General features: G+C 22.8%; 1 protein-coding gene across 2 annotated transcripts; it reads left to right on the forward strand.

Annotated features, from left to right (window-relative positions):
- The first annotated feature begins 593 nt into the window (after positions 1–593).
- On the forward strand, positions 594–11405 carry LOC105366790 (BTB/POZ domain-containing protein KCTD9). 2 transcript variants are annotated; one of them, XM_011505465.1, is made up of 6 exons: positions 1579–1696; positions 1878–2048; positions 2386–2546; positions 2650–2876; positions 8450–8779; positions 10968–11405. In XM_011505465.1, the coding sequence occupies exons 1-6, from the start codon at positions 1581–1583 to the stop codon at positions 11082–11084; spliced, it is 1122 nt and encodes a 373-aa protein (XP_011503767.1). In that variant the 5' UTR covers positions 1579–1580; the 3' UTR covers positions 11085–11405. The 2 variants fall into 2 exon arrangements, with proteins under 2 accessions (XP_011503687.1, XP_011503767.1); XM_011505385.1 differs by lacking the exons at positions 1579–1696; positions 1878–2048 and adding an exon at positions 594–1119 and having other exon boundaries at positions 10968–11402.
- The last annotated feature ends 13834 nt before the right edge of the window (positions 11406–25239 follow it).

A 25239-nucleotide genomic window follows, 5' to 3' on the forward strand; every position in this document is an offset into this window, starting at 1 on the left:
TTTAATGATTGAAAAAATTTTGAAATCAATGAAACTCTATTCTACTTCAAAACTTGTATGTTATGTATTATAAGTAAACGTATATGCACATATCAATAAAAATGATTTGTTAACAAATTTTTGTTAAAATATTTATCGCATATATATGAATTGTAATATATGGTATAAGTTGATTAACTTATAAATATGTTAGAGCCCTTTAGGTGAATATTAAAACTTATAATATGATCTTGTACTGCTTGATATACTTTTATAATATAAATACAAATTATTATTTTGTTTCTGTAACAATGGTTTTCAATTATAAATATATTTTATAAAGGTAATTTATTTTTATTTCAATATATATTTATTAGATAAGATTGTTCATTATAAGATTTATAAATAAGTAAATGAAATTTACTAGATAATAATACTAAGATTAATACTAAGACAATATATATTTGGCATTTAATTTGTATCTCTCGACACGTTACTGACATTCGATATTATTTTTATATGCAAATACTAAATGTTTCTTATATACTAGTTATTTTGTACATATAAATGAAAGCTATTGTCAAACATATTTCAATTTTATGGCAGTAGTATTATTTTATGTTAGGAACAATGCATGTGTAAGTATTGAATCTTAGTAAGAATAAAAGTTTAAACTTTGAGTATCTGTTGCCATCGATTTTAATTTGTGGTAAGATAAATCACTTCTATTAAAAACTAAAAATGAAGACTGATATTTTTTTTTTCGCGACTCGATATTCTTCAATTGTACGGTATTCGTCTGCAGCAGGAACGGAGCCAGAAAATAACCTCAAATTTAAATTTGAAGTAGTCCAGGAAGCCCAGACTCTAATGAGTGGTCATCCAGTTAGAAACAACAGTGGCTATTGTTTATCGTGGTGCTCGTTCAGGTAATTAAAGCGCCCACACTGCGGGTTTGAGCGATCATGTACTGTGATTGTTTTACTTGTACTTTGGCGAACTTTGAGATGGATTGGAATTTTGCATATTTCTAATGTGGTCGTTGCAGTCAATTTCAATGTTTGGTCTGCCAGATTATTCATGGTTTTAGAGATGAAGAGAGTCATTCTCTTTGTAAATGGCACAGATGTTAATGGCAAGGTGATGAATTTGTTTATCGACGCTTTATCTCATTAGTGATTATCTTATATTTAAATTGGTATTATATGATTATGGAATTTGATATTTGTAAGTAAATTTAAAGTTAATTGAATCTATTAATCGTTGGAACTTATGTTGGAACTTTAATTACATATCATTAAATTATTAAGACAAATTTTAAATCTAATGATGTATAATCTTTATATTTATAAGCTTAAAATTCATTTCTTAATTTTATAATTTTATATTTTATAAACTATTTTAATATTTTATAAATTTTGAAACGTATTTTAAATGGTTGAATATATGCATATAATGATAACTGACAATAATTTTGATAGTTTGGTTACTCTATTTCCTAATTAATTGTGAATACAAATAACTTAATACATTTATATAAATTAGAGTGAAATAAAAATAACATTTTTCTAATGGGCATTGATTTACATCAATAGGTTTTTATGGTTACATATTCATTGGATGAATTATTAAAAGAAGCTAGTATGAAATTCAATATAAAAGCACATAGGCTTTTCACTCCACAAGGTGGTGAAATAGATGATATTAATTTAATTAGGTATGTAATCAATTTAATTTTCCAGTCTTTTAAGAATCAATGTTTTGAAATAATAATTAATTAACTTTTATATTTTCAAATTGTTCTGGGCATTAGACTTTTTTATTTACAATATTAAAATAAATCAATTTATACTATTAAAGTATTTCTTTTAATAAAATAATTTCCTCTCATTTGCTAGGGACGATGATGTCATGTATGTATCCAGTGGTGAAGATTTCACTTGGACTCGAAAAGATATATTATGTCATTGTAAAAATTCGGATTGGGTAACACTGAATGTAGGTGGTAAATATTTTTCAACCACAAGAAGTACATTGATTAATAAGGAGCCTATGAGTATGTTAGCTAGGTAATTTAGATATATAATTATATTTGTATAAAATTAATAATTCAGATTTTTTAATTTAATCCATAGTCAATTATAGATAAATATACTGTGAATATAAATTATAAAATTTTATATACGAATATGTAGATTTAATTTAATTATTATAAATTTTATCGATTAGTTGAATATTTCAATATTCCTATAAAATAATAATGATTTCATTATAAATAAAATTTTTTTCTGTAAATAATAATAATAATAATAATAATTATAAGTATAATTTATTTTTAATACCTTAGAATCATTTTATTTCTCATTATTTAAACCCTAAAATACTAACATTAGCTTTTTATTTCAGAATGTTTACTGAAAATGATCAAAAGGAATGTAGAATATTACCTAGTAAAAAAGATCGAAATGGGGCTTATTTGATTGATCGCAGTCCCACATATTTTGAACCTCTGCTTAATTATTTACGACATGGGCAGTTAATAGTAGATCCAGTTTTAAATCCTATTGGTATAACTGTAATACAACTATCATTATCATAAAAATAATGAATTATTTGTGATTTTTTAAAATAAATTTAGGTAAGAAATAATTATAACAATTTATTATACAGGTATTTTAGAAGAAGCTCGGTTTTATGGTATTGAAGGAGCTGTTAGTATTTTAGAAGAAACGATTATAGACGATGAAAAGAAAAAAAGGAACATAATCTCGTTGAGTAGGAAAGATGTTTTAAAAGCTCTCATGCCAACAACTACTAAATCCGAATTACGCTTTCAAGGTGTAAATTTGGTAGGAGCTGATCTTTCACGATTAGATTTAAGGAACATTAACTTTAAGGTAGGTAATTGATTTTCTTATTATTTTTATCGATAATATATTTGTTAACTGAAATTATTATTTTTGAGAGAAATAGAGATTTATAAAACTAAATGAAAAAATTTTATTCAAATAGTTTTATTACTCTTCACTTTCTATATAACAAGGTTCAAAATCATTAAAACTTTATTTGAATGTTATTAAAATAATTAAACATTTCTAAATTTTCTAAATATATTATACAATAAAATATATGGGATATATAATGGGATATATATGGGAAATATATTGAGCATTAGTTTTAAATTGAATTACATAGTAATTATAAATTATTTGATAAGAAATACATTTTAATAGATTAAAGTATTTATTATTCTTTTAAATAAGAATATATAAGATGAATGTATATAATGCAAACAATATTATCATTTTCTAAATGATTAAATAATATAATTTTTCTATGACCGGGAGTAATTACTAAATTAAAGCTTTTACCTCAATTTAATTTAATAAATTCACCTCCTAACATTTTGTTCACACCATTTATTTTTAAGATATTTTTTATTTAATATTTATTCGTTACATTAGCCAATTATATTACAATTAGTTAATAAATAATTAGGTTAAAATTTTTTAATATAATTCGAATATAATTTTTAACATATTTAGAAAAATAAAATCAAAAAGGTATATTCCATATATATTCCAAGTATTTCGCTAAAAAATGGATAATAATGAATAATTATTATTGAAATCAAAATAATTGAGTACTAATCAAAGTATTTTTCAATTAATAGTCTTTGAATTAAGGCTTTATATGTCAGGTTAGTTAAAAAACAACAGCAAAGTTGTAATTATATTTTAGTTTAAATTACAATCAAAATTTATTATTGATTTATTTATATCAATTTAAGTAATTGTAAAATCTTCAATTAAGAAATCTATTTATCAAAAATATCGGTATTACGATAATAATATTTACTAAAACCTTTAGAAAAAAAGTTTACTGAATATAGGTATTGTATAATTAAATTATATTATATATATATATTAATATTGTATAATCATATTAATTATACATATTGTAACATGTATTCAATATTTTACTTTTCAAATTTATTTATCTTCGATATAAATTTGTATTGTATTTCCATTTTAAAATATTTAAAAGTTGTTTACATTTATGAATATTTTCAATTTAGCATTTATATATTTCTTATTGATTTTTATATTATAATATTATAATTTAGTTTCTATATAAAAACATTAAAATATTATATTGTCTAAAAATAGACTACTGGGCTAGGAGGGCCAAATATCTAGAGTTAGGTGTAAACTCCCAGATGGTGGAAGGGAGGATTGCGGGCAAGTGGACAGGATAGTGCATGTATTCAATAATAAATAGATTTGGTATTTGTTTTAGTTTATTGCGATAATTGCATTAGTTGTATTATAATGATTTTTAGTTTACGTTTAAATGCCTTCGTTTCTTGAGTTTTGTATTGCTATTGCCACAGAGTTGTAATGTGCGTTGCATGTACAGGTAGAAGGGCGTAGCCTTTTGGTCCTCTATATGTAATGCACGTGGTGGTGGTGTTATACACGTAGAAGAACAAGGTCGTAAACCCCTGTGCTTCCTTGTGCAGTGGCACGTGGCAGTAGCTTGAATTTGCCTTGGTATCGTATTATTGCTTACGTTGAAGGCTCTGCAGGTGGGCTTTTGGTGGCACTTCTTAGTCTGCAGATATTGCCGCGTGCGGCGCCTCGTAAGTCTATCTTGTGGGAACTAAACTTGCCCCTTATGCGTTTGCAGATTATGTGAGCTTGTGATGTGGCAGCTAGTGATGTCTGCAGGTTGTGCCTCGTGCGGCAGCTTGTAGTTTATGTTTTGTGTTTTTCTGGCTATACCTCGCGTATTGTTTGCTGAGTTTGCCTCGAGCGGCTCCTTATAGGTTATGATTATGTTGTGCTTTGTGCACCACTGTTTTCTTGTTCCCGTTTCCTTGTCTTGCACTTCTGCGAGTGTATGATTTGATTTGCATTTATCTTGCACTTGTTATGAGTTGGATATGACTAGACTTTGCCTCTTAATCGGCCTTTACTGTGTATGTCTACATTCTTGTTATTTGGCGTTCCCTTGGAGAAGCAGCCTTACCGGCTTCTCAGGTGACAAGAGACTCCACGTCCGCCTTGCTGGCGTCTTTCTTGAAGGCATTCTCTCGGCCACCGCGTGGCCCTTATGAATTTCCTGCTTCTTGGCGTTTCCAATCAGAGTGCTTCTTACTTGCAGTCCCACCATGAGAGGGGGACTTCTTTGGCGCGTTCTCGCTTCACTATCCGAGCCACATGTAGCTGGGTTTGACAACAACGTATGCGTGCAGTGTTGCCTTTAATATCCCTTTTTTCGGATGTAAGACGAGGTGGTTTTTGCTTATATTTTTATGACTTGATTATGCCAGAAGTATTATGACTTGTCGTCGATAGATGCTTTGTGGCGAGGCCGTGTCAAATGTCTCGTAGCATTAGTTTTATGACTTGTTTTGCTGGACACTTGGAACTTTGTTTTCACCAGATGTGTTTATGAATTGTATTTTCTTTAGATATTCGAAGTTTTGCTGAATTGTTTAGATTTAGTTAATCCGAAGCGCGTTTTGAATGTTATTTCTCGAGTAGTCGAGAGTTCGCCTTTTTCGGAACTCTTATCTCGAATTTTCCAGATGTTTAATGAGCTGGGAGTTTTCTTACATTCTCCAACATATATAAAATGGAGAAATTGATGTTACAAACAACTATTAGAAGTTTTATAAAACTAGATTATTCATTCATTTATTAAATCATGATACAAACGATGGTGAGGAAAATATACTTTAAATACAAATTTATCAATGAATTTATTATGTATGTATAGAAATATTCTACATTTTAATTTAATAATGATTTCATTTTTTATAATATACTATATTAATCCATTTTATAAATCTTTGTTGCTGATTTTAGATGGATTATGCATACTTTTTAACGCTTTCACATACAAATTTATTAATATAACAATTGTAAAATAGAGTATTATTATAAATATAACATAGTAATAAAATATTGTTAATAAATGAAAAAATACATGGTTATTAAGAATTGTTAATGTAATGAAAATAATGGAAATAATACTATAAGAAATAATTTTTTTACTACGTTGTGCAGTATTTATTGATATTTTAGATAGCAAATTTATTCTTCCATTTACGTATGAAAGGTCGGTAATTCGAAGGAATAAAGAACCAATTTCTAGATGAGGATTAATGCCAAAGTATTTCAAGCCAACTGTTATAGATCAGGAAATTTCATATCGTTCAATTGGAAATGAAATAGGCCACGTGTTTCATACCGAAGGATTCGCGCTATTAACTAAACTTTTATCCCTTTCGTTAATGTAATCAAAACGGACAAGATGATGTTTTCACATTTGCACATTCCATTACTCGTTTGACTTTATATATTTCAAAAATTTTACTTTTCACCAAATTTTATTATTTTGATAAAATATGTATTTTTCAATAAAAGACGAATTTTAAGAGAATTTATTAAAATTTACTCTTTACATGATTTCAATGTATTTGTAAATATTTCTTTATTGAAATTATTTTATTATCGTTATAGGAAATTGCATAAATTTCCAGCATTTAATACGAGACTTCTTTAATTTTAAATATTATACGACTAATAAAATAATAATTATTATTATTATGTAATTTCTAATTTTTCAAAATTATGCTATTCTTTTTAAACTCTCAAATAATATGAATATTACAAAATAAAATTTTTTACATTTTTATTATATTTGCAAATGAAATATTAATAATATATGAATATTTTAGATGAAGTTATTATTATTATTATATTAACAAAAAATAATGGTTATAATAATAATAATTTGATCTAAAATATTTATATATTACTTTTTCATTTGCAAATATAAGAAAAATGTAGAAATTTAGATTCTTTAATATTTATATTTGAGAGTTTGAGAAGAAAAACAAAATCTTATAGAATTAATAATTACATTCTTAAATTTATAATCATATATGATTATATTTATTCTTATATTTGATATGGTATTTCCAAAAAAAAATTGTAATATAATATATATAATTAATATATTCATTACATACCATTGGCGTAGAATAAGATCGTTTAAAAGTTATTAAATTTTAATTTTTGTAAAATGATATTTGAAGAAAAACGTATATAAAATTTTGCATGTATTTTAAAATTATATAGATACCAAAATATATTTATGGTAAATTATGCGTTCGTCCTAAATTGAAAAATTTATAATTTTTTAATTGTTTTATAATTTTCGACAATGTATCTCTGAAATTAATGTGTAAATGTACAGAAAAAGATTCTTTACTATTCATGAAGAATTACTTAATTTTTATAATTGCTTTCATACATATTATATTAAAATCACTAAATATTATTTTTATTTAAAAGGCACATTAATCATAATGTTTATTTAAAATTATTTTTTGTAATAAACGTTATTTATAAAAGTTTTATAAGTTTTATAAGTTTACTTGATAAGTGGTTGCAATAGTATAATAAATTAGTTAATAATATGCATTTGGATCTCACGAGTATTTATATAAAGTTAATTTTTACATCATAGATATGAAATATCATTATTATGATAGTAATGTAACTCTCTTAATAAAGTAAATTTTCAATTAGAAAAATTTGTAAACGAATATGTAATTGTATAAAACTATATTTCAATAAAGTCTGCGTATTGTATCTTACTAAAGCTCAACGGTAATATATTAATTGTATAAGATTAAAATGCTATAATTAAGAAGAATATTATATTGAATGTAGTTTTATTATATTAATATCATACAGATTTTAATTTCGTGTATCATTTTATTATAATTTCTAATAAACTATTGTAAACTTATTAATTTATGTGTAAGTAATTTAGAAATATAATTTACTTAAAAATAAATATATAACTATGAAGATTTTATCCCTAAGGCAATGCATAAACATTACATTAAAAATTTTGTATCGTGAGAATGCAAAATAATAAATATATACAAATACTTAATCATATTGAAGTATTTTTTAATGAACGAATACTAATTAAGAAAGAAAGTTTTAGTTATAGTTGTGTAAAGAATAAAAATCTTTATTATAGCATTGAGTAACATTTCAATCTATTTAAAACATCCATTTTATAAGCAACAGTATTTTATTTTGATGAATATTTCTGTTATCTTAAAGGCGACCTTGTATTTATACAATATTTTTTTACGTTTCAAATAACTTTTGGATTGTATTAATTTAAATGATATATATGAATTATACAGCCTGTAGCACAAAAATATATTATAAATTTATAAATTACTCTCTGTAACAATTAAAAAAATCTTATCTTTGCCCGGATATTTAAATTTAGTGCGTATATAATCGAAACAACTCATTGTTAGCACTTAAATATTGTAATTTGGTTTAAATATCGTAAATAATCTGTTGTATAATAATCATATAATAAAATCATATAGTAATCGTAAAATAACGGCTTGCAAATGCCATTGCAGTACGCTAATCTGCAGGGTTGTAATCTGACTGGTGCTAATCTCACATGCTGCTGTTTGGAGCGTGCGGACTTGTCAGGTGCCAATCTCGAGGGCGCTCAGCTCGTTTCTGTAAAAATGGCTTGCGCCAACCTTGAGGCGGCCAATCTACAATCATGCAACTTTGAGGATCCCGGTGGCAGAAATGTCAACATGGAGGGTGTCAATCTCAAGAATGCCAATCTCAAAGGTAGCAATATGGCGTGGGTGAATCTGCGCGTCGCTACACTTAAGCATGCCATACTCAAGGACTGTGATTTAAGGTGGGCTGTATTGGCAGGAGCCAATCTTGAGGTAAGTCAATATTTGTGAGTTTTCCTTTTATTTTGGTTTATTATTTTCCTAAATTTAATTAAACATTAGAGAATATTACTCTAATTAAATATCATTTTTGCTAGCTCAATTAATAATTTACTTAGGCATTAATGAAAATGTATACATTGTTTAGTAATTTGTTTTATTTATTAAGAAAAAATAATGTTCTATCAAATTATGAAGTTATGAATAGTATAATTCACAGATCAATATTTAACATCTTGGTTGTATACCTATTCATTTGCTAATATTGCCTTGAATTGTTTTGATATTATCTATTTACCATTGCATTTATATTATCAAAACGACCATTCATATAATAATTTAAACAAATTTAATCGTAATTATGAAAATTAACATTTTTTAAAAAGAATTTTATCTTATACACTTTTTATTACACTTTAATTTTTTCTTTTTGCAATTATTGGATACTGATTATTTAAAGTTTCATCTTATAACCAAATATTAGTTTAGATAATAAATATGTGATAAAATAATTATAGTCTTTTTAAAATATTTAATCTAAATTTGAAGCCGCAATTATAAAAAGTTAATTCGATTTTTAAAGAATACTCTATCCAAACTAATTATTAAAATAATTTTTCAATAAACTTTAATTTACGACAATATATTACAATATTTTATTTTTGACTAATACTTTGAGCTGGAAAATGTACATATTTGATAACATATATTAACTAGCACAAACAAATTATATATTTAAAATACGTGTTTTAAACAATTTTGATTTGAGATTACAGGATGTGAATTTGGATACTAAAATATTCTATTGCACATAATAATCAATAGTCCATTTAGGAAATATTTTCATGTATATTTAATTAATTTTCTACCTACTTATCATATTAAAGTTGTGAATTAATAAATTTCCTTTAATTTCAAAAGTCCTATTTGAATATAAACATTACAGTTCCCAAAATTTATATTAAATTTGTTTATATTAAATATTTTGATATATTTATTTTTAGTTACAAAGAATTTTATAAAACCATAACGAAGTTAATAAAAAGTTTTGTATTAAAAAATTATAAAAAGTTAATGAAGGGTATGGCTGTTTAAAATTATATGATTAATTTGCTTATAAAACTTATTATACATATTACAACTTATTAAACATAAACATACAAAATATTACAAAGTATCTTTAAGAAAATAAAATTTGAAATATTTTAGAAATATATTGATTTCCTTAATTTCCAATCACTTTACTTAATTAAATTTATTAGTAATTATTAATAATTTATTCATATATATAATGAATATTAAATAAATTTGTAAGCTATTCTATTTATTTTTTAAAGTCTATATTTATTTCATAGAATTCAGGAAAAAGTATTATAAATCTCGTAATATTATGTAGCTCAAATAATGTAATATTCAATATTTCTGAAATATCATATCTACATGATTTTTCATAAATTAAATATTCCTGAAAATAATCAGTAAAAAATTGATTTATATAATTTTGATTTATTTTTCACATTATTTATATGATGAAAATAAAGTTCAGTATGAAATAATGTTGAAATACTTTTGAATTTGAAAGATCATGAAATTGTATCGTGTTTTATTCAATTTTAGCATGGTTTTCATTAATGTCTAGCCAAATATTCTATCTATAAAGCTCAAAATCTTAGTTCCTCTCGAAACCCTGGATTGATTATCTGTTGAGACTAACATTATTGGATTTTACATAAATAATATAATATCGTTAATTTAATAAAACTTCCTAAAAGTAAATGTTCTGTAAGTTTACTCAATTTATTAATTGCCCATGGCAATGAGTACTTTCAAATTACTAAGTTGATCTGTTTGTTAGACATTGTATTTATTGCCCTAGAAATATATCAAATTTAAAAAATATATTTAAATACAGTTAAATTTAATCAGAATCAAAAAATAAAAAATATTCAAGTTATAATTGTAAATCATAATACAATTTTTAATTTTTACACTAATCTTTTTTATGCTTTTCTATAAATCTTTTATATTACTATTATATTAAACTAAATAATATCATATACACAAGTGGAATTTTAGTTAGTACATTCGAATACTGTTTTAATTCATAAAAATATATCAAGTTTTAAAAAAGAATAAAAATTTAAGTCTAATTATAATAGAAATAAATTTTTGTAATTTTTAGTGCTGTGACCTGTCAGGCTCGGATCTCTATGAAACAAATTTGCGTGGCGCAAATCTCAAGGATGCTGTTTTTGACCAGATGCTCACACCATTACACATGTCTCAGACGATACGATGAGCCACTGCATAAGCTTAACAAACTCGTGAATTCTTTCTCACTTTCTTATTTGGCTCCTTGAATCGTATAGCGTGAAATATTACTTATTACATACACTAACATTTTAGCTTTAAGCAAGAAAGATAAATGGGAGGATGATAACAATCATAACAAATCTTGGAATAATACCTGTATTTTGCTACAACTTATGTCTCTTTTTATAGAAACATAAGCTTGATAAAGCATGTTCATATATAAAATTTAGCATTTAGAATTGATTAATTTAAAATATAAAAGCAGCTTCTACATTCTTCATAAAGATTTCATAAAAATACAAAGTGTATTAATAATATATAGAAAGAAAATGTTTATACTATTTTATTAGTCAAATGAAAATAAATAAAATGTATTTTTACTTACCAGATAATATATCAAGATTCCATGTCTATGCAGAAATACGTTAGTTCACGTATGTTGCAATATGCATGTATGTTTAAACGAAACAAACAAGAATTTGTTTTAGTTCAAATAAAAAGAATTAATAGTATATTTTTAATTATTATATAATAATGAAGTAAATTATCCTCTATATCCAATTTAATATTACAAATAATTTAATCAACTTCTTTTTAAGCTATATTATTAAAACTTTTCTTTTATAATTTACCTGAAATTAGCAGATAAATGATAGTAGGATACTTTTTCTATTAACATATTAAATATATTCTATTAACATATATATATATATCCATGAATATTAAATCATTCGAATACTTTTAATTCCATGTATTATATTTGACGATATAGTTTAGCTTTCTTTAAATTCTAAAAGTAAAGTAATTTAATAAAATAGAATATTGGTATATTGGTTTGTTAGATGATTAATTTTGTATTTATATTTGTTATATTTGGTCAAAACTTCCGTCGATTAGCTAGAAATATAAATAAATAAATATTAACAAAAGTAATAAAATTCATAAGAAATTATTGAATCAATAATTATACTCGTTTTAAAATAATTAATTGATGTATTACTGATTCATAATTTTATATCATAACTTTATCGGTATTGGATAGAGCAAAACAATATACTATACAATAGTATAGAGATAATCAGTATTATTAAGTGATAATAAAGTTAAAAGTCAATAATAGCAAAAATGGATCGTTATAAAATGTTGACTTTATGTGCTTATCGATATATTTTTTTAATAATATAATAATTTATAAAAATAATTAATAATGATAATCTTTAATCATGTAATTTATATATCGTTTAATTTATTTAATCAATAACTTTATAGTGTTTACATTTATTATGTGATCAGTTTAATGTATGAATAAACTAATAATTTAATATAAGAAATTTTTAATAAATGTTTAAATTATCACCTCTTGTAATATTGTAATAATACAGAAACTTTCTTTCATTTGCCTTAAAATATATAGATTCTTTAATATCATAACAAATAAAGATATTGAAATACATTTAATAAATTTAAAGATACAATATTTATATTTTTAAATTTTTGTTATATTTTATTATAAATTATAAAAAATTATAAAAAAATTATAAAAAATAGAAATTGAGCCAAAAAAGAAATTTATGAAATGATATACTTAATTTCATTTATTCAATTCATTTATTATATAATTTGAAATTAAATAATTCTGTTTCTCTGAATCTTATTGTATTTATTTATCTTGTAATTAAAATCTTATTGTAATTTAAATTAATCATGAATTTGATTATTTAATTCAGCATAATTTTATATTACAAATACATAGATTTATACAAAATATAAAATAAAAATTACTTATCTCTTCTAGTATTTTTAACTATACAATATATAAAAAATTAAAACACGAAAAGTAATTGAATGTCGTATATTAACAAATAATTTATTACATATAATATTACATTAAAATTCAAACATATTTAGGTCGGAGACAGTAATTTGATTCATACTTGTTCATGATATATTTCGTGAAATTATAATTGTATAATATTAACTTATTACTATTTTTCACTTTTTCCTATTTGCGGAAATGTGTAAATAAAAAATATAATTGATTAAAGATTTTGAAAAATATTTTGGTTTGTTAATCAATTACTGAAATATTTTTAAATTGAATTTGTAACTGAAATTTATATACAATAAAAGTGTAGATAGCTAATTATTTAAAATATCTTAAGCTATTGAGAGAAAAGATATTTATAAGTAAAATAATTGTTGAATTTCATTTAATATAACTGAATTTATTTAATGGAAAGCGATTTAATGAACTATTCTATCATTGAACATGTAATATATAAAAAGATAATATATCATTTAATACATAAGTCATAAAAAATTAATGTTATTTACACAGTTTTATCACTTTTTGAATGATATTATAAACATAAAGATTATAACTTGGAATTGCCAAAATAAAAAACTTATCTAAATTGTACTTTTATTACACGCGATACATAGTGCGCGGATTTACAATTTATCATTCTGATTATGAAACGAGAACTACTTGAATAAAAAATTCATAAGGCATTGTTTAGTGAAGTGAGTGTCAAAGTAAAGTGAGTTTACTTTGACTTGGAATCTGTTGGTATAAAAACGTATAGTCAAGGTTTCATTTCAAAATCAATTCAAAATCAAGTCGCATCTCAGAATTTTTCTGTATTTGACTCAATATTTAAATTATAAAATTTTACTTTTTATTTAATTTTGATTTTTAAGAGATTAAAGTCCATCCATAAATATAATATTTTTTTGTAAGAAAACCTCAATAAATAAGTTTTTAAAAATATGTATAAATTGAAGAATAACTAAAAATGTGCCACCTGAACACCAACATGTGACACGCGTAAGCACATCGAATTAAGTTGACTACATTTTGTCCTCTCTACATCTCTTTACTCGGAAAGTTTGTATTTACTTTAAATTTCATTACATAAGTTTAATTTCGGATTCATTAATACCTACCAGATATAAATAAAAGTAGAGAAGTATAAAGAAAGCAAAGCTTTACAAAAAATCAACTTTATGGAAGCCATGTGAAAAGAGTAAAATAATGCCAGGCGATTTTTCTGTAATACCTTGACTTTATTTTGTAATTTTTTCTACATTTTTTATTTCATTTTAACTTTGCTTGATTGAACATCTCAAATAATTTTCGGTATTTTTAATTTATAAATTTATTATAATTTTCTCATTGTTTTATATTAGCTTTATTGCTGACTTATTCATAAAAGTTACTTTTTATGAATTATTTAACATGTTTGCTTTTCTATTATAAATATTTAATTAAGTATATTTATTGCTAGTTTTGTTAATTCGATAAAATCATTAATTAATAATTTTGCTTTAGAAAATATTTATTTTAAGAATTAATCATAAAAACTTTTAGAGAAATAAATTAGCAATATTTAGTATAAACAAAGTAATTTAAATATTTAATATTTGTTTGTATATAGTTATAGAATATAGATTTGTGTTGATAACTATATACTTATATTTAATAATTTTAATCATATGTTTTTTATTAAATTTATTTACTAATAAAACTTCCTGGAATCAAATCAAAATGATATCGTAAATAAATACTATCGATATCAATGTATTTTAGTTTTATCATGAAAAACCTTGATATTATGAATATGAATACATACAAGGTATGTCATGAATAAAACTCTGTTAAAAAATTACTTATTTTATTTAAAGATTTTATAAATAAAATGCATATGAAATTCTGTCACATCTATATTATTTTAACGATGTGCTTCGTCATTTTTGTTTTACGTTTTGCTATAAACTATTTGGTCTATTGAAAAACATGAAATATTAGAGATTTTTCGGTCGCTGTCAATCAATACATAAAAGGACTATACGTTTCGGTTGCAAATGATACGCTTCACTACTTGAAATTATCAAATTTATTGACTTATTTTCACATAAGTATTAATGCGCATTTATAATGTGCCTTCATTCAGGTAATTGATTTATGATTGTATTATTGTAATACAAAATATAAACTATTCCGAAGTGGGTGGTAAAGTAAAAGTATTGTATTTTGATAGAACACTAAGTTTAGATGAAATTCTTATTCAAATACTGATAATGAGGATGACTTATCGTTGAGTTACATTTTCGAATACAGTGCATGGAAACTATTCAAACTACCGTGTAATGAGCAAGTAAATGCAAATTTTCAGTTCGCTCATAGCTATCGTTACTTGTATAATCATAGAGATTGTTTCCTAAAAGTTTGGTATTAAATGAATATCAGGTAAATAAACAAGGACCCAACGAAACTAGGATACAAAAAATGAATAGAGAATTACTGAATAGAAAATAATACAAAGCTTTTGAATTTAATAATGAATTTATTATTGTAAAACTAGTTAGAATTAATATAGTAAAAATTTAACACGAAATATTTAAGAAGATGTTGTAAAGTAATTGAATTCTATATTTTATATTTTATTATCTAATCTTTCAATGGTGAATAACATCTTCATTAAGCTCATGTGTATTTTTATAAATTAGATAACTGTATCTCTTTTATTTTAAATTAATTTTTGTAATTCTCATTAATAACTCTTAATAAACAATTTAAATATTAAAAGTTGCAGTTGAAAATTAAAAATGGTTTTATTTATTTTTACTTTCTGTCTCGTAGTTTCAATAATAAACAATTTTTTATTATAAATTTAATTGTGCTATTATTCATGATATAATATGTAAATGTATATTCTGAAATATATTTTTTTAAAAAAATCATTAGTCAATATAGATTATAAATGAAGTGGATAAATGTACACGTTTTGAATATTTATAGAAATTTGATTTACATATGAAGTACTTTCCAAATTCTTATATTGCAAGTAAATTCATTAAATAACATTGGCTTTATTATTTTTCGATTTTATAATTATAAGTTAAGGTACTAATTCCATAATATTATCAAACAGATATTACAATATCAAGAACATTATACCTCTATATGCAATCGATGCCTCAAGGCGAAATTAGCGCTCAATTCGCTTAGACATGTCTAAGCACAAGCAAAAGCAAACAAGCTCGGTCTCTTTTTCCAACTTGTTATTTAATTATATCCCGTAACAGATCGTAATTAATTATCTGTGTCGATCCTCGAAAAAGCTTTCTCAAGAGTCGAGGTACCATTTGGTTTTCTTCAGGAAATACTGTAGAAAGTCATTTATGGAGGATCGTCGGCCTTGTCTGCAATCTACTTGGGTCATAACCGCGTTATATGGAGGTTAAACGCCTTAAGTCGTTCGTGACCAACCGCTCTCGAAAGCCGGTCGACTACATCGACCTTTTGCCCACTGTGCACATATTTATACACGTCATTTATATAAAAACGAAGGGAAGACGTCTGGCGAAGAGTATAACAAGTTCCGTTGTTATGCGTTATTTACGAATGATTGACCGATGAAAGAATTCAATTTTCGATGCCAGACTTATGTATAATATTTAATACTTTTTGTTAATGAATTTTTCTTAAAAAAAAATGAAAAAAAAGTAAACGTATTGAATATGATTCTATTACGAAAATTTTTGTTTTTATAATACAATACAATTACATTCGTTGTTTCATTATTGCAGTAATAAAATTAATATTGCGTAATTCTTACGTAAATGGAGAATAATAATTAACAATAATTTATTCATGTTTATATATAAGATTTTATTTATTTTAATAAATATTTTATAAAGATAAATAAATTGAACATTCAATACATGTATCCAATTTAAAATTTAATATATCGTAAAATTAATAATCAATATAACAAAGTCAAACTAGTAATTACATTTTTACACTTTTATATTATTTCACATTATTACATTTTTCTTGGGCTAATTTATGCTCTTTTGGAAGTAAACAATTTTATCATGTACATTTAATCTAAAAATATAGAAATTGATTTATATAAATGAATAAATCATGCATGAATTTATATATACGCAACGATAAAGACAAAATAGTAAAGTATTTTTGACTCTATTAGGATCAAAATTTTACTGGATTTCTGAATAAATAGACGATTTTTTATAATATTAGTTTTAACATAGAATGCATAAAAACATTTAGCATGAGCTTATCAAATTTTTTCGTCATTATTTATTATTATTATTGCAATGATCCTAGATGATACAAAATTGTTTTTATCACGTTTTTTTGTAAGTATTTCTGAATTTATTTTTGTAAGTATATGTTTATATACATATATAGCGCGTTACAATATTTATAGTATATATAGCTATTAAATAATTAAATACAGAATTAATACAATCAAAAGTTGATTAAAAGTTTTCAATATTTTTATAAAATGGAGTACAAAATAAATATTGTAAAATATTTAAATATAAAATAATATATTTTATTTTAAAATTATTGGTTATTTATTTAATGTAATTAGATAAATGATAATTGAAATTTTGTTTAATAAAATATATCGAGATTAACGTTTAAAATTAATTATTATAACTCTATCATTAAGTTATTTTTATACATCAACCATTAATAATAACAATAATTATAAATGAATATTAATTAGTAACATACTCTTCATATGTAATTAGACAAAAGTAAATTAATTTTTATTATTTTAACTGAATAATTACAGCCAGGGGAAACTTATTCAACCATGTTTTTAACTGATTAATATATTATATCTCATTTTACGTTGTTACAATTCTTATAAGCTATTTAAGAATTATGAATACAGAATATTAATGTTTCAGGTTTCTTAAAGAACACCATTTAATTACTGACTTCTATAAGAAACAATATTTATATTTATGAATAGTAAATACAGAATTTTTACTATTAATTATTAAAGTTTCGTTTAAAGTTTTATTCTTTGACTTATATAGTCTGGTCACGTTTTATAAATTAAAGTAGACGAATAATTTAAAACAAATAAATTAAAACTTTGTAATTTGAAACTTTAAATTAAAAAATTTTAATTTATGGTCATATAAATTAATTTATAATTATAAATAGATATTGATGAATGATATATTATATAATTTATTATTAATTATTCGTATGAAAATGCTTATATAATTTTACATCATTAATGGGGTTTTGTTTTGGTGTGTAATCGTATGTCGAGTGGCATCTATTTTTTTTATTTAAAAATAATATCTGTAATATTTTATATAATCTTCGGACTATCTTAATGCATTCTGCTATGCTGTTAAGTACAGGTGTGTGTGTAATGGATTAGGAATAACACACCTATACATTCATCGATATAGCATTCAAGTTTCAGCGATGTCAAATTAAAAGACTGCATCTCTCGTGTACATATATGAGTTTTTGACGAATTATGCGGGCGCAGCCATACGGTACTGGGCGTAAAGAGAAGCACTTTGACACGAGCTTTCGTACTAATAAGCTGTTACGACAAGGAGTGATATGAGTGCCTTCTGTCAAAGTGTTTAAAGTCGAGCTTGCGTTCCAGCATAAATCAGCTACTACAACGAATAAACTCGCCTGTTCTGGCCTGCGACTATAGGGAGTCATGGATGTGCTTCTCTGAAATGTTGGGAGTTGGTAGAATTTATTTGCATGCTAAGTAAGGCATAGACGAGGATGGAAAATTTTGTTGAAGGCGTGAGGAAAATTAAATGGGAGCAAATATGAATTCCTCAATCATTGAATTTTCGTTACTATACTGTTTGGAATTTACTTTCCTCTGCATTTTATTAGACATTGAATAATAGCGATAGGACCTTGGAATTTTATTTAGACCATTTCTTTTTTTAAAACTCTCTCATAACTTAGTGTAAAAAATACATTCGTTTTTTCTTAATTTTATGAAAAATAGTAATTTTATTTATATAAATTTTATAAACATAAATTTTATTGTCTAATATATATATATAAATATTTTGCTTATTATATAGAACTGTTGTTAATAGTATCTGTTATTTATATTTCTATTGCGTATAATTTCTAATAATAAGTAATTTTCTAATTAGTGCATATATATAAAAAATAATAATTATTTTTTTCATCTAATTTCTTTCATTGACATTTCAATACATTGAAATTATTTATATTAATATTAAAATTATGCTTTTATTAATAGACAATAAGTTATATGATAAATAAATTAAATGCATAAATAATATTTGATTTTTAATAAAATTTTTTAATAGAACATATACAATGTTTGCAATTATTATAAAATGTTTAAGAATTATTTAAATAATATTTGCTGAAATTTTTCTATACTAAATATTTAAACATTATGCAAGATATATAATAGAAGATTATACATAGAAAATATAAGTATTTAGTATATAATATGCATTATAATAATATTTTGCATCGAGAATAGAAATATTGGAGAATTTCAGACAAAACAAAAATTCTAAATAAGAAATTTATATAGCATTGTTGATAGTAACGTATAGCTAAAAATGAAATTATATGGTAACATAGCATTTTAATAAGGAAACCACGTAGTAAAAATTCTCATTACATATCAAGATGAAGATGGAAACATAATATTAAATTGCTGGTAGCAGAAGTAGAGTATAGCCGTGGGAGGATATAGTCTAGAATGGAAGATCCGTTCCTGTGATCATGAGAGGATGAATTTTCATTTTCTGAAAGCAAGTTAAATAAATTAATAAATTCTTTTTTAAACTAAATATATTATTTTTCAGTGAACATATAGCAATCAAATGAAATCTTATTAGCTTTTAAATATTTATTACATGATTTAGAAGAAGATCAGAGGTGAAAAAAATAAAAAGCTCGAATTATTATTTTCTTTCATTATTTTTATAAATCAAAAAATTTTATAATGTGTAAATATATAATGAAAATAAATAAAATAAATAAAAATAATGCTTTAAATATTGTTAGTTAGTATTATATTAAATGTAAAATAGATGAAATTTATAATGAAATCTTTCATTTCACACAATCGTTACTTCTCATATGCATCATAAGTACTGATAATTTTATTTTATGATATCAAGAAATCACAAGAACAGGAGTTTGCGTCTCTAAGTAACCTAGGAAACAATGGAGTTTCTTAAATGTAACCGGAAGAAATGCTTGAATGATTAGAACAGCGGAAGGAAGATGGTAGTTGTTTTGATTCACTTTGGACAACATTTCAACATCAAGTTGAAATTCATTTTTTCTTTTTTCTCCAAACAAGTAGTTTCATGTTCGTACTTTCTTTGCTTAGTTTGATAGTTTTTATAAAGATCGCGGGTGGGAATTCAAAGATAACATCTATACTCGAGCGCATACGTTGGTTTAACTTGGGATTTGATAAGATATGTTGTACATCAGACAATATTTTATAATCTAATATATGAATGTTTTTGTTTTTAACATATAATATTTTCACTGCGGATTTCTGTATATAATTAAGACTAAATTTAATATTTTTTATGAATAGTGTAATTTATAATTCTAACTTATTAAAATTTTCTACATATTAAAATTTTTATGTTTTAAGAAGGAATAATTACGAAAATTAAAATTTTTTTTTATTCTATTACTTTTTGAATATGTTTTATTTATATTCGGTAAAATAATTAAAAACTATTTATGTATAAATTAAAAATAATTTACTAATACAAAATATATTATACGAAACAATTTGTTTGTTTACAGTTTTTACAAAGATCTATAATACTAAAATAAATCATTGTTAATTTGAAAATTTTTAAAAAATATTTAGGATTAAAAAAATATTTATTTAAGGAATAATAAATTGTTTGTAATAATAAATTTAAGTTGTTGCTATAATAGTAAAATTAAAATATCTAATATTATTTAAAAATTTAGTTATTTTTTTACACTAAAATATGTTTTATGAGTAACTGATCCTGAAATTGATATGTTTCATTTTGAAATTATAATCGTCTTAAAAGCGTTGTTCTCATTAATATAATTTATGTTTTCTATCCATATCAATAATAAAATAAATAAAAAGTTATTTTTCATTTGTATTTTATCCATCGATTGGATTTGTAAGCAATTATTTATCGATCCATAGTCAGCTTCTTTAATATTCCATTAATTTTGTTTAAGATAATTTATTTTACTTCTATCTTTTTGATTTTTAATAATATATATTAATCAACATTTTTCTAAATAATAAGATTTATGCTTATTTTACAGTGTTGATTTTTTTTAATCTATATTTCAATGTTTTTCATTAACTTTAGGTTTTATGTTACTACTTTTTAGAGACTAAATATATGTTTTTGCTATGACTGATTTTATTATATGTTTTCAACATTTGAAAAACTTTTTATAAGATATTAGTTTTTTTTATGCTCTAGTGAATTTATGAAATATCATTCTACATATTTAATTAGTTTAACCAATTTATATATATATATATATATATATCGTATACCTTCATTTACTGATTTAAAATAATTATATTTATAATATAACAGTTGTAATGGTTTTTCGCTGTTTTATTTTATTTTACTGATTATTTTACTTTCTTATATTTTGACTTTAAACAAAATTGCAATTCTCAGTCATCCAAAAAATACTTTATTATTGAATTACATTCAATGTTCTGTTTGAAAATTATTATGTCTATTTACATAGTCAATTTTTTCTCAAATCAATATAAAGATTAATTTGCAAATATAATTTCATTTAAAATATAAATAAAGTTTATATTTATTTGTTTAGCTTCTTTTAAGATTAAAAACTTTAATATCAATTATTTAAAGCACTATTTAAAACATTTTACTATTCTATTTTATTTGCTAGGTAGCTATTATCAACTTTATTTTTAATAGTAATTTTACTAAATTACTGCCTTAGTTCTTTTATTATTAAAATTTTATTATATTTTCTCTAGAATTAATGTCTATAAAAAATACAATATGATTCCATCAAATTCCTTCACAAAAGTTTAATATAACCAAGTTATGTGGGCAAAATTTTAGTTTAGTTTATTACCGTAATTAAAGTATATTAAAATTATTTGTATATTGTATCATATGTTATTTATCGAACAAAATTTTTAAAACAATGAACAAAAATGTATAAATGGTTATAGTTTTATTTTCGGCAATAAAAAAATGTAAAAGTAAGTATAACTATTCTTAACTATAAGTAATATTTTGTTAATTTATTAATTTTATTTTGATTTTTACATGAGCTGTTGATTAAAATTATATTATTAAAAATATATTACATAAAATTATATGATTTCAAAATTAAAATTGGATGGGCAACAATGTGCATAGAGAAATAAATGTATGCATGGGTTCGAACGTCGATTCATGCAGGTATTAAAATTCAATATAAATAAAATACAAATATATTATTATTTTATATGATAAAAATAAATATATATAGAAAGATATATATATGAAAACACACACACACACACACACACACACACATACACACACACATATATTTGAAGACAATTTTACTATTAAGTAACTTTTTATTGCAAGATGTGCGTAATTCAAAAAAATCAAATGTGGAGAATTTTACTGGCAATAATTAAAAAGCTTAACTTCTCTTTTTGAGAAGGAAATAAATCCTCCACTTTTTAGATGTTTAGCACTTTGAAATTCTATAAACTCGAACATTATATTTTAAATTACTCTAAGACATCATAAAGAACTAATATATTACTTGCTAATGCGTTAATTAAGTTTCATTAGCGTTATAAGAAGTTTCTTTTATTTGACAAACTGTAGAAGTATAAAAGGTAACTTATTGAAAATTATTTATTTGTGAATAAAAAGATTATTCTGAAGACTAAATTTTTGGCATAATTTGCATTATTTTCTTTATAATTAAAATTACACCATGTAGTTTTAATACAATAAATAATAATGAATCATTGAAAATAAATTTAATTAATAATATATGCAATAAACATAGTATGAAATATTATTTATAATTTTTAATACATTTCAAATGGGCTTATTCTTCAGCCAATGTCTTTTTATGAATATATTTAAATAAAAATGTACGAAAGTTTGTTCTTTCGTATTTAATCATATTACAGATTTCTAAAGAATTTTTTTCAAGAAAATATAAAATGAAATATTAAAATTAAATAGAAAATTGTTTTCCATTTAGCGATATATGTTAATTCAAAGTCATTCCATTTCTTAATACTAAATTGTGTCGAATTATTCATGTTTTCTAACGATAAATCAATATACCGTATTATAAGTTTTACATGGTCACAAATTTTAATAGTAAAATAAATGTGAAAAAATCATGAGAAAATTCCATCATAATATTATTAAATTTCATATATTTCATTTTAACTTAATAAAAGTCATAACTTCATATATACAAAGCAATAACAACAGCAATATTTCACAGTATTGTAGTGTCACGATAAAACGAAATGTAAATATGCAGATCGAAAGGCAAGAATGCTCGAAATATATGATCTATATATTAGTTTACAGTAGTGACTATAAGAATGCACAGAAAAATACTCAAGTGGTCACGTATATCCTCCCCGTCTTTGTCAAATGATATACTCAAGCCTATATTGCCTCAGAAAACGTACGGCTATGCTTCATTTTCCATCTTCTTATAATAATTTTCGGCCTTTAAAATTTGTAGTTTACTTTAACAAGCTTTTTTCAAATATACTGCAATAATTGATATTGTTTTTCAAGTAATAAGACAGTAATTAGAATGAAATTTAATATTTTGTTAGTTTTTATGTACTGTTAATTAAGATTAAGAAGAAATTTATTTCGTATATGCCAATTGATACTAATATATTTAAATGAAACAAAGAGAAAGCAAACAATGCTATTACAAAAGAAGACTTTGTGTAAAAATAATTCTAAAAAATTTTCGAATAAAACAAAATTTGTTAATTTAAATATTCTCTTTATTTTAAATACATTAAATAAAATAACAAAATAAATATATATATATATATATATATATATATTAAATTTCGCTAAAGAATTTTCATTTGATATTTACTATATTAAATAATTATAAAAATATTTATAAATATAAGTATATCATATTTTTGTCTGCATGCGCGTATGTGTACAATAAAATAGAATCTTTTTCTGTTAACTTATTAATTTCAATAAAATATCGATACTTAAACTCGTGAAAATATTTTTAAAATTCAACCTATAATAATATTTTACTATCTATAATTTTAAAATCTTTGGATGTTTTATATCCTTACTTCCAAACACCAGAAAAGATTTTTATCGATAATATTCAAAGTTAATGAATACTGATGTATAATTTATAAAAATAAAATTATATAAAGCTGATGCAAATATATGATTTAAACAAATATAAAACTATAATACTTATTAATTTAAATCTAACAGTTACGTTTAAAAGTTACATGAATATTAATATTTTAATAATATTATGAATCTCTAGAATATATAATCTTCATTACTTAAAAACAAAATTTTGAATATTTTAAATACATAAAAACATATAGTTGCACGTTAAACTGATCGATAAAAGTATCGAATGAGTATTAAGTAATATAATGTTATAGCACACGTAGCATCGACTCAATAATGTTCAGCCAATTTATATATTATTATTTGAAGATTTCCTGTTATTGAATAGATCTTGCAATAATGTATAAATAGTACAAATTTTATTTATCAAGTACATGAATATTATTTTTTCTAATATTTTAGATTTAATGCTTTTACTGTGAGTATAGATAATGTTAGATAATACATTTTTTTAAATTAATAATATTTGAAAAAATTATTAGGATATTTGTATATAATTAAAATTATAAAAATAGTACTCAACAAAATATTTTAAATAATAAATATTCTTTAATAAATATTTAAAACTTAAATAATAAACTAATAATATTAGAATGATCATATTTATTAATATAGATAACATAATATATCAATATTAATAATAAGACAAATATACATAAATCAAATATAAATGATATATAAAATGTTATTACTGTAATAATAGTATTTTATAACATTATATTTTATAACCATGGCAAGTAACTTATTTTCTATGAATTTATATTCGGGACATATAAATATTATGAATTTAAATATTATAACAAGTTCTTTTAGTCGTGAATTTTTTCTTTCATCAATCTTATAAAACCAAGAATGATGGAAAGTACGTCAAATCATTA

Source organism: Ceratosolen solmsi, unplaced genomic scaffold (genome assembly GCF_000503995.2).
Source record: "Ceratosolen solmsi marchali unplaced genomic scaffold, CerSol_1.0 scaffold10, whole genome shotgun sequence".
Classification (NCBI taxonomy): Eukaryota; Metazoa; Arthropoda; class Insecta; order Hymenoptera; family Agaonidae; genus Ceratosolen; species Ceratosolen solmsi.